General features: G+C 42.4%; 1 protein-coding gene across 1 annotated transcript in view; it reads right to left on the reverse strand.

Annotated features, from left to right (window-relative positions):
• Window positions 1-6,062: 6,062 nt before the first annotated feature.
• T265_04238 (hypothetical protein) overlaps window positions 6,063-11,875 on the reverse strand; it is a gene marked incomplete at both ends in the record, with an annotated part of 9,946 nt that continues 4,133 nt past the window's right edge. The window contains 2 exons of the mRNA XM_009168931.1: window positions 6,063-6,487; window positions 6,669-9,341. Coding sequence (XP_009167195.1) covers window positions 6,063-6,487; window positions 6,669-9,341 — 3,098 coding nt within the window. The remainder of the gene's footprint in view (window positions 6,488-6,668; window positions 9,342-11,875) is intronic.

Below are 11,875 nucleotides of genomic sequence, written 5' to 3' on the forward strand. Positions count from 1 at the left end.
TTTTTGTTGGTCGTTTCCACACATCAAAGGCTCTACGAGCTATTTGATTGGCGAACTATGTATCCTTACCTTTGGAACCTGTGCAGCCTTGTTCAGGCTCCCGCTGGATATGAGTTTTTTCTTTCTGTCCCCACTCCCTCGGTTCTAATGATCCAACGTAACCACTGGACCAGACCAGAGCTTCGGGGACTTAGATCGTCAAATATCAAACCATATTTCAATCTCATGGGCTAGGAACTCCCGTTTTTGATCAACGGAACACTATGGATGGCATTGCCTTCGTGTTTGAGCCTCCCTTGTCATAGAAGCGTCATGCAAGCACTGCTTTTCTCGGAAGTTCAACAGGGGCGAAATGGCTTGCTTCCTTGAAGAAAAGATCTTGACTCCAGGCAGTTCGCGGGTACTTACGGGAGTACCTAATCGAATAAACTTGTCTTTCAAATCGCGCGGGATAGCAGCAGGCATGAGGTTAGTGTTTGATCCTGACTAGTCTTGTAAATAGATTTAAAACTACGCTCGTCTGATGTACATACCAACTATTTGTGGCTGAATTATCCAAAACCAAACTATCTGCGTCGTCATTTTTCGGGGCTAAAGAGATAGGTGGGAAAGATCTAAGACGGTGATTATCGGAGCTGAATAAGAATAGTGAGAGAGAGAGCAGTCATGCCTTCAACCAATGGGCGTGGTGAACTGAGGCAAGGCCTGGTGCAGTATATGCACTCGGCCAGGTGAATTGATATACGTTGAAATACCCTAAGGGATAAACCATTAGAAACGAAACTTTGGCAGCTTGAATCTGCCATAGTTGTTGACGGAACGCAAAGCCGCAAGCGGCCTTTAAGTATTGGAAGACGATCCTGTTTGGAATTTTTGTAGACCATTTCTTTCAGGGACCTTGAACGAAGGGTGCCAATTTTGAATCCCCGATTGGCAGAACACAAAGTTGATTTTTAGTGACTCCTCTCGTGATCAGTCAATGTGTACATGTTAACGTCACAACGGTTTTCACAATATTTTTGCGCATTCTTAGAGAAGCGAAACCTTAATTGAAACAGTAAATTCCACTTGCACTTTATTTTTTTCAACGTATCCTGTAGTAGTCTGTTCAGGCCAGTCACCAAGGTATCACCCTCTTTCTTCGAGCATTCAGAGTGCAGGCAGTCCAGGCTGGTTGGATTGATATTTTGCGGTCGAATTTTGTCGCTGATAGCGGCTAGTAACGATTTTTCATTCAGCTTAACTGCATTCGCCTTTATAGTGCCCAGTTCATCGCTCCGAAAAAATTGCGTTCACCGACGCTCAACAACTACAGGTCGGTTACCATAGTCTTTTAAGAGAGCTCGAAACAGTTTTCTCAGTTTTTTTTTAGGCCAAAATCAAGGAATCTACTTGAGCCACTGTAGTGACCAGTTCCTCCCGTGGTTTTGGTGGGGTCAATAGGTCGAAACCTGGTTTGGTTTGGCAACACCGGATTGCCCGAGTGGGAATTCCCAAGAGCTGAAATCATTAGTATTTTTAACTCTCTTCTTTTCCTCTTTCAGTTTCCACTTATCGGTTCCTCTATCATTATGGATGCTGTGGTTTGACAGAATACATGACAGAATACATTACACTGATTCAATTCTATTTCTCTTCAAAGGTGTTTTTCAAACCAAGATTTCCTCAATTTGCAGAATATATTTGAGGTAACGCAGTGTAGATTATTATCAAAACCTGCTAATCATATATTTTCCAATACTACGGTAGCTCGCAACTGGTTTTGGCCTTCTCGATTCCAATTCGGTGAGCATAGATCTCCAGGCTGTCACTGGTTCTACGTTCTGCTTGAATGCAACTGGTTTTGGCCTTCTCGATTCCAATCCGGTGAGCATAGATCTCCAGGCTATCACTGGGTCTATGTTCTGCTTGAATAATAAATTGGTTGGAGTTAGCCTGATGCACCTATTTACATTTGATATTTATGTACAGGAGATAATTTAATGCAATTCAAGCGCATGTTGTCGTGGTACTGACAAGTCCAAAAAACTGTGAGAATCTTTACATTTACGACGCAAGAAGCTGAGCATCTTGCATCCTTCAACGAAGTGATCATACGATAGCCCAACACCCAGTTCACTGTGACACTATAAGGTTCGACTTCTTCATCGATCTTGCATCCACTGCATTTGATGCAAATCCCGTTCTACTGAGTCGATTTATAAGCACTAGAAAGTTCTGCTAAAAAGGGAACCTTTCCGAAAAGGGCTATGATGACATATAGTCAATCCGAAGGTTTCATCTTTACTCCAAAAGTACTAAAACAGCGTCGGATTTATGTTGCATCAAAATCACCAGCACCATTGTGCTTGACGCCTTTTTCGCAGCAAACCATCTACCACACGTGTTGTTTATCTGTCCATTTGTAATTATAATGAAAGTTGTTTTGATGGAACTGATCGATATGTTTTTTTACGGAGGTTTCATTCTCTCTTTGCTGAAAAATCGAAAATTAGCATACAACTGTTTCAACTTTACCAAGCTTAATCAGTAGTATGTAAATCAGAAAATTCCCCGAAGTCTCGAACCTACGACCTCCCGACTGAACCTTTCGCCCACGAACAGTTGGTCAGTCATATGATCAGTTTGTGTTTAGGCAGGATGTGGTGCGTTCATTGTTAGATCACGAAATCCAAATTACTTGTTCGCGCTTTTTGACTCACTCCGCAAGTGTCGGCTTTTCGGCTGTGAGCTTCCCTCACATCACCAGGGATCCGCCTGTCTTACATAGGTATGCAAAACGCCTCCCAGCCAATCACGCCACATTGATTCACATGCGTTACGGGATTATCGACCGAATGTGAAAGTAACCCATCACATTTGACCCATTCCACTCGTTTTCAGCATCGTAACTCATCTGCTCTTAGTCAGACTCAGCTTTTGCATGAAGGCGTGCCGATATCATCAACAGTTTATCTTGGTGCATGATCCACGTTCTAAACCGATATGATCACTTGATATTAGGAGCATTTGACTATTTTATCTGTACCAGCGCAATGGTAAGGGTGTTTCGAATCGTTCTATTTCTTGTCAGCTGTTATTACATTTTCCCGTATACGATATTGTTGACCAGGAAGTGTAAATATGAACTCTGGTTTTGGTGTAGCTGGAAACTACATGGACTAATTGGTGTGTATTGACATTTTTTCTGAATTTCTAACACCCTTAAAGATTCTCTGTCATCAGCGTTGTCCCAGGTCTATTACGCTAAGTGAACACATAGTAATACTTACAAACGTGCATGAATAGCAGGCTCAGATTATCTGTTCTCGTTGAACAAATTATATGATAACTGGTCTTATTGTTATTTTATACACCTTGAGCACTGGAACTACGTGGATGAACTTGAAATGGGTTCTCGCAGATACGTGAAGCGCAGGCTCGGCGCATATGCTTTGGGAAAAAACAAACTAAATCGCTTTCGGGATGATAAGCAACTAAAGAACCAGTGATCGATGAAGAAACAGACCTTAATCATCCTGTCACAAGTGTACACGTTGGTCATCGGCTCACTTCGGCAGGAGTTTTTCACTCTGAATGGCAGATCGGGTATTGCAAGTTTGATGTTCAGTGATTTTGCTAGTTGTGCTCTTGGTACACGGCATCCACTTGGTATCTATCTGAAATTCAAAAATGAATTCCCGCCAGTTTTCCAGCTTCTTCAATGACAATAAAACAACCAACATCCCCGTGCATCTTTCGGGGAGATTACCTGAAAATCATGACACGACAATACTTATCCCAGTTCAGCCATTCCTAGTCAGCTATTGGCAATAGTTTACACCATTGTTACTGGCAAATTAATTCACGGTTCTTGGTGCGACTGCGTAGCCCTTAGTTAAGGAATTCACGGAGAAATGCTGCTTAAATCGGGACAGCTGGACTGTACGCCAGCGTGACTGGCAAAATATTTGTTTATTTGTAATTGGTCATCCTTGAATTTTTTTCCTTTTCCTCCTATGACCGAACTGATTGTTTCAGAAAATGGATAGTAATTTCCTGTCGCATTTATCGTTTACCAATTAGAACCAGCAACATAATCCTGTGCATTGTCAGGTGTCACATATTTGTGCCTTATGGGACTTTCAAAAACCTCGAAACTTTGTTTGTGCCACCCAAGTTGCCGCAGGCCGCCAAATGTGGTTCTCAAATTTGTGTTCACAGTAAACACGTTTACTCGTTTTATTAATAATGATAATATCTCAACCAAGACACACAAACGCATGAGATGAGCTGCAATGTTGGAAGCAACACACCTGAAAGATGCACTATCAGGAGAATGCACGCTTCAGGAATACAGAGAATAATCTTAGCGGTAAATTTTTCCCATGAGTCCCAGGTTTATTTAGGTGGTCGTTCCGAGTTTTCTTCGCATGAAAAGAGTGCGTGAACAGACAAGCGTTGATATGATCTCTTTCAAAAAGATCTAATCTGGATGGATAGGTTTAGTAGATTAATTTTTGTGAAACAGATCATGAGTCATTTCCAATAGAGACTTTAAAACTCTCACGGCATTTGAAAAAAACCGCGTATTACTGCCTTACTGTTAAGCAGGTGATTGATTTTTCCGCGAACTGAGTGGTTAGCGGAAGCAAATGTTGGTACAGTCCTGTGGAAGTCAAAACTAGAACGTTCTTTACGTTTTACGAAAAGAAGGCACTTCTCTCTCTTGCCATTTTTCAGAATAGAGGAAAGCCAGCGGAATATGACGCACGGCGAATAATCATCTGGCGGTAACCATTATAGAGAATACCAGACTGGTATTCCATATATCGGTTTGATTGCTCCTCATTCGTCAGCTGAAAGTCCCAGCCCCTATGAACGAGAAGAGAACAGCCAAAATATCTCTTTCCTAATCACATGCCTTTACTTAAAAACTGTCCATCCCAACAGGCAAGCAACTCAAGCACGTAGTTTGGCAAACTGTTGACTTGGAGCTGGCTAGCTGAAACGCCCAAAATCTGATATGAAGTGCCCGCTCCCAACGTTTCTTGGACATTGAGATGTTTCCAATTTATGTCCCAGAAAATCCTTCTATGTATTTTCTGATGCAATGGCCTTTTTTCTACACTCACACGTACTGTCAGTCAGCACAATGGGAGATTAAAATGACAAAAGTAATTTGTTGATGTCTGATCAACGGCGTCTTATATTGAGCGCGGGGTCTCTTACCGGAAAGCGCTTCAAAACATCTAGCTCACGAAGGACGTCAGCCCAGGAAACGTGAATAAATCCGGCAGATTGCATGTATGCTAAGATAATGCATACATATCAACCGAGACAAAGAATGAAGAAGGTTGGAATTTTTAAGCCAGGTTATGTTACACTACCTGCGATGTACGTAACTTCCAGTCAACCGATACACAGCTGCTGCAACGCTTCAAAATTAGCTTCCCCAGATTCATCATCATCATCATCATCATCGTTGACGGCAGAAAATCCGCTGTGAACACATGATTTGCTGCCGTGCTAATCACCACAAAATTCTAAACACCAGTAATGCGACATCAGCCAAAACTGTCGATCCTATATCGATGCAAAAAGTACATCATCTGGGCGGTCATTTCAGCAATGACGTACACGATGGCAAGTTAAAAGTGACCACAATATTCCTGCAAGCAGGTTGTCATAAAAGTGCCGCTACCTACCTGCTACAACAATTAAGTTGGGATAAATGATACATCGAAAATTACGGGAAACCTGATTCGCTGAAGTTAGCGATTACTTAACCACAATTACACAACCTTGTAATCTATGAAAACGCTCCATTACAACCGTAGAACAATTTTGTATTGAGAAAAAATATCACAAAAAACAGAAGACGATCGGTCAGGGAAGAATCAAGTAATATGAATTTTGTGTGCGTTCTGTATGAAAGCATGAAATGATTCACTAAAATGTTGAAAGGTGCGCATAGTCTTTTTTTAATATTGGTGGGTTTCATACACTTGTGTAGAATAAATGTTTAATCAGAAGGAAACGGTTTGAGAAGCGTTTCAAGAGTTTTTATCAACTGCAGTTGTTTAGTCATCCGAATCGGTATCTGATTTATTCGAGCATTTCCCGTGTTCTCGTCGTTCCGATTCGTTTTGTTCATCGTCGGTGTCGTCATCGTCTTTGGGTTTCTTATCCTCTTTTTCCTCCCGGTCACACGTACGTTTTCCACGGGTATTTTGCTTTTGGCACCTTCTCCTTTTCTTTTTCTTCTCAGCATCTTTATCGTCACCACCGTCGTGTTGATCAGATTTCAATTTATCATCTTCTTCACTTTCCTCGTCACTTTTGCTCTTCGGTTTGCTCTCTTTATCGTTGTCTTCGTCATCTGTTTCATCGTCTGTGTCGTCCTTCTTTTTATTTTCCTTTTCTTTCTTTTTCTTATCATCGTCACTCCTGTCATCGTCGTCATCGTCATCATCATCTCGCCTGGTGCTAGTTGTGTACATAATGGCTTAGTTATCTCCTGTCATCGTCGTCATCGTCATCATCATCTCGCCTGGTGCTAGTTGTGTACATAATGGGGAGCTTAGTTACCGATGGTCTGGGTGACTTAGTAGGTGTCAGCTTTGTCGTAGAAGAAACATCTGTAGCCGCAGGAGGCAGAGAAGTCGTAGTGTGGTCAGTAATTTTACTTGTGGTTGAATTATTGACTTCTGTGCTTAGCAAAGCTGAAGCAGACAAGGTTTCTGATGTTGTACATGAGGCGGGGACACTCGTCACTGAGTTTTCACTCTCAGTCGAAATCGAGTCAGACGTAGCGATGGTTACAGATGCGTCGAACGATGTAGTGGGTTTAGAGCTTCCATTCTCCACAAAGGAATCCAACGGCGTAGAGCTAAACTCAGCGGCTACATTAGTGGCTGCTTCAGGCGAGGAATCTGTGGTCTGAAAGATGGTACTTAGCTTAGGAGAAGATGTATGAATTGACATTGTTGTTCCTGAACTTTCCGAAAACTCAACAGCTGTTGATGGAAGAGCTGTTTCTGTGGTTTTTATAACTGTAGTTAATTCCAAATCAGTTGTAGTTTGCATGGGAAATTCGGTGACCTTTTCTGTCGTGATACCCGATATTGGGGTTTTATCAGTTCCTGATGTATCACCACTTGTTCCCATTGAGACAGGTGTTTGAAGTGTACTCTGAGGTACTTCGGTCATCACATGCGTAGAAGCTTCCACAGCAACTGCATCAGAGGGTTTTATGGTGGCTGTTGATTTGTCCAGTCCCACGTGATTAGTAATTGCATCCGCCACGTTTGTAGTCGAACTCGGCTCAGAATCTGGAATGCCTTGAGAGGTACCCATCGTCTCGAGGTTATCAGTTGTGAAACCACTGCCTATGGATGTTTGCAATGTGTACTGATCTCCGGATGACGATGCAAGCATTCCAGAAGAAGTTAGTTCAGAAGGTTCCACGGTAGTTCCTAGCGTATCTGCTGCCGTCGGAGAAGCGTTAGTAATCGACACTGATGTTGCACTTGGATCAGCAGTCGAACTTCTCTGATCGGTACTCAGAATATCGAGATCGCTAGCTGTTGTACTGTTAGTAAAGAATGACTGGATTGTACTTTCCTCCATCTTTGTCGTAACGTCCTCAGGGATTGAAGTTGCGGTTGGCACGGGAGATACCAGTAGAGTTGTGAGGGTATGTGTTTCCGCAGGTGAAGCATCCACACTACCGCTTGTAGGTGATTTGGCTGTACCTTCATATAACTGTGTTGTCATGATCTCAGACATTCCGGGCGAGACTAACATGGAAGGTTTCACGGTGGCTGTGGGTTCATATGTTCCAGCGCTCGAGTTCGCCACTGGTACTGTTGAACTCTGTTCAGTATATGCAGTAAATTCGATGGTACTCAGTGACCCTGTGGCACTATCTGTCGATACCGTGGTTGAGTGCTCTGACTGGGAATTGGTCAAATTTTCAGTAGTTAGCTTCGCTGTGCTCAAGGTTGCTGGTGTGGTTGTTGCACCGTTCACAAGTGATGTAGTGACTTCGTCTGGCGTTGAAACCATTGAACTGGTAGAGTGTGCTTCCGTGAGGGGAACCGAGATTGTTGACGAATGGATTGCTGCCGCTGCTGATTCGGTTCTTTCGTCTAAAACTGCGGTTGCGTTGAACGCCCTTGTTGTAAGTGGTGAAATTGTAGTAGCATCCGACATACCGCCGTCACTTGATATACCAGTTAGCATAGTTGCGTTCTCTGAACTGATGCGGTTTTCCGTCGACGTAGAAGTTGTCAAAGGTTGTGTAGTCGAGTTGATAGCATCACTTCCCACTGTAGGTTGTGTAACAAACGCGTCCTCTGTCGCAAATTGAGTGGTGTTTATGGTGTCCACTTTCCCGAGTGTGGAATCGGATGTCATGGAGTCAGTTGTCCATGACTCGTTCGAATGTGGAAGTGTAGAAGAGTTGAAGTTTGTGACTTCTGTGGCCATCTCTGAAGTGAGGCTTTTCACTGTATCAGAATATGTGACGTTGAGATCCGTGTCGGTGACGTCGTTTGAAGTAGTCAAAGTGACAAACATACCCTCCGTCGCTATTTCAGTGCCGTTGGCTGTGGTAATTGGTTCCAAAGTAGACGTTTCCAGAAAATCTGGAGGGGCTGGTTTGTTGTTCTCTACCGTAACATTCTTCTCCGATCCTGTTGATTGCGGAAAGTCAGATGAACTTGGGTTGAAAATATCACTTAAGATGGTAGTGTGTGGTAATGTGGTATTTATAGGAGACGTATAGGCTTCTGTTGTTGTACCATTGAGAATATCGAAAGCAGGGAATGACTGATTCGTTGACTGCGCCTCTGTCTCAGTTTCAGCTGCGTATGAGTTGGTGACTGAATTTGATGTACTGTTGTCATAGCCAACTGTCGTTGTTTCCGATGAGGTGTACGCCGAACGTTCTGTAGGTGTTAACGTGCTCTCGTTGGAAAAACTATTTTCAGCGGAACCATCGGACGATACATCCTGTCTCACTGGGGTAGCCAGAATGACCTTGGGGAGTGTGGTGCTTGTCACCGTCAGTGTCTGCTCAATTTCGCCAGATGCGTTGGTTGCGTTAGTTTGTTCATCATATAACTGAGCTGGTGACAGTTCTGGATGTGGCTTCAGCTCGGTTGTTACATTTTGCTCTATGGTTATATTGTCGCTCAAACTGGTTAGTTGGATGTTTCCGGCAGGCACTGTCGGTAAGGATGTTGGTGGATCCACATCGGTTGCTGCATCGTCTGCCTTTAGCAAATCAGATTCACTTGTCACTTGTTCTGTCTGTTCTGTTATATCAGGAGCATCGGTTCGCTGTGGAAGTCCTTCTGCAACAACAAAAACAACACAAATGGAATCAGGGTTACCGACTGCCAAGGACGGTAGCTGGTTTTGCTAACTATATTATTATTTATTGTTGTGATCACCATCATAGTTAGTGTCAAAAGAACTGGCATATAAAGCTCAATTGACCGGATTTTGAAGATCCATAATTTTTAGATTTGAACTATCACAACCACGTCCGAACACTGGGCTTCGGGGATTTAGTTTATTTTGAGGCAAAAAAGAATTACTTTGATAATTTACTCTGTTTCAGTTGTCGTTTGCATATGTTTTACCTCTGATTAGGACATATTTGTATGCTTTAAGGAAACCTAATGGATTTGTTTTCATGTTGTATAAGTGGGAAAACTTCACGCGCCTGCAGGCAAGCGCTTCTTTACCTTGGACTCTTTAGAATTCGACAAATGTTGGAATAAACAACGAAGACCTTCAGCATCCATCATTATCTCGAAAGCGTTTTTTCGATATGTTGCATTTTATGGATATGCTTTTGCGCGACGTTTCATACTCACATTCTCATTTTGACGAAATTACCCTGACAAAGCAGAACACACATTTATGGTTCTAAGTGCTGGAAAAATCAAACAAACAGAAGTACAGGCTAATTTCTTCACGTGAAATCGCAACTACAGATTAGATACTGTTTAATTTATTGATCGTACACCATTTTTGCCGCAGAAGGCAAAAACCATCAGCAATCAGGCCTTATATTAGCTAGTAAATTGCAACTCTACAACCTGGACGTAAGCATGCGAAAACAGACTGTTTTCAGACTGCTTTGCTGAGCACAGCTTTCTACTCAAGAACCAGTCGAGAACCAGTTGAAGTGTACTATTCAGAACAGTGTGATTGTTAAAGATTAGCTTTCTCACCTAGTACCTTCTTCTATAATGACCAACCATTAGCAATATTCCAGTCTGCTCTCATCTCCAATGGCTTGGCGTCTAGTCTACTGTCTGGGAAACGGTGGCGCGAACAATCCGTTTCATCTCACAAGGCGTATGGACTACAAACAGCCTATACCGTTTTGCATATTCCGTTTTGTTTCAGTTTACTGGGGCAGTCAATACTCAAGTTGATAATGTGGAACTCAGTTGCTAGAGAATTATGCGGAGATTAAACTGGTTGCAAGTCTACGGTGTTATATACCGTAGTATTGAAGTGCCCAGGACAATGTATTTGAGACTCTAAACCAACGAAAACAGGTGAGACGAGGGAAACTAAAATCTCCATAATGACTCGCTAGGTTACCAGAGTGAAAATGCATTTAGTCTTTTGCATACATCATAAATGATATGCAAAGAAGTTCCAAAATAACAGACCGAAGCAACCAACACCCTGCAAAATAAATAGTTACCCAGATTTACCCCCGCGTGCATCGAGAGGGCAAATTAATCATGCACAAGTCTGGCTGAAATTCTGGCAGTCGAAACTGCGGGAATAAATCAACAAGCAAAGGTTTGAAAAAAAACGAATGAACCGGAGGGTGTGGTGTAGATACAGGACACCACATTGTCACCAGAATGTATGTTATACAGCCGCAATTGTTTCACCTTAATCATGCGAACCAGGCACTCCTTGCCTTCAGATAATCTCACACTTTGGTTCGTTTCATTTGTTTTTTCACTGCAATCGGTGTATCACGTCAAAACGGTGTTGTTGTTGCAACTCGACAGATGCGGGCTTACCCGGCCGCGACGTGAAAATTTTGTTTCGTCGCAAGCAGCCTCCTTGAAGATGTTGAAAATTTTGCGAAGTCCATTTAATACATGATCACTTTGTGAAACCTTTTGGTCTGTTTGGGTTCATTATCATGTAGAAAACGGCGTGTGTTCGACGAATATGACTGACCAATGTCTTTCAGAATATATCGCACAGAAATCACGTCATGATCACACGAATAGTGGTCGCTTAGGTGGAATGACTTCATCCCTCCACCAGATGAAGCATGTTCTTAGGTCACATCTCAAATTAGGTCGAAAGTTAAAGACTACGGTTTTGTTAACTTATTGAAGGACTGAGGTGTTCAGTTTTTTCTTGAAAACTTGTCGGCATTTCAGTGGCTTTTCATAGCGTCATCGAAAATACCATCTTGGTTTGTAATTGCTTGTGAACAATTCGTATATACCCCAACGGTTCCGCTGTACAACACTTTTAGGGCGGAAGTACTGGTTTGAAACAACAATGTAGTGAGAGGAAGTTGAAAATTCCTAAACAGAACAGACTATAGTTAAAACACATCTCGGTAGTTTGTATCACGTACAAGGTGTTTGGTGATTAATGATCTTGAATTCTAAGACACCCAAGACACCACAATATCCACGGTGTCTAACCCGCAAATTGGACTCTCCCTGACAAAGAAACTACGGGAACGGCACTTCCATTTACCAGCACTCTATGCATATAATAACTGCAACAACGTAAATGCCATTTGAGTGAAAGGCAAATAACCTATAAGTGTTAATTGACGCTGTTTGACTGCAGATTCTCAAGAATTCGAAGTTTTCTACGGTACGGT

The sequence above is a fragment of the Opisthorchis viverrini genome (assembly GCF_000715545.1).
Source record: "Opisthorchis viverrini unplaced genomic scaffold opera_v5_68, whole genome shotgun sequence".
Classification (NCBI taxonomy): Eukaryota; Metazoa; Platyhelminthes; class Trematoda; order Opisthorchiida; family Opisthorchiidae; genus Opisthorchis; species Opisthorchis viverrini.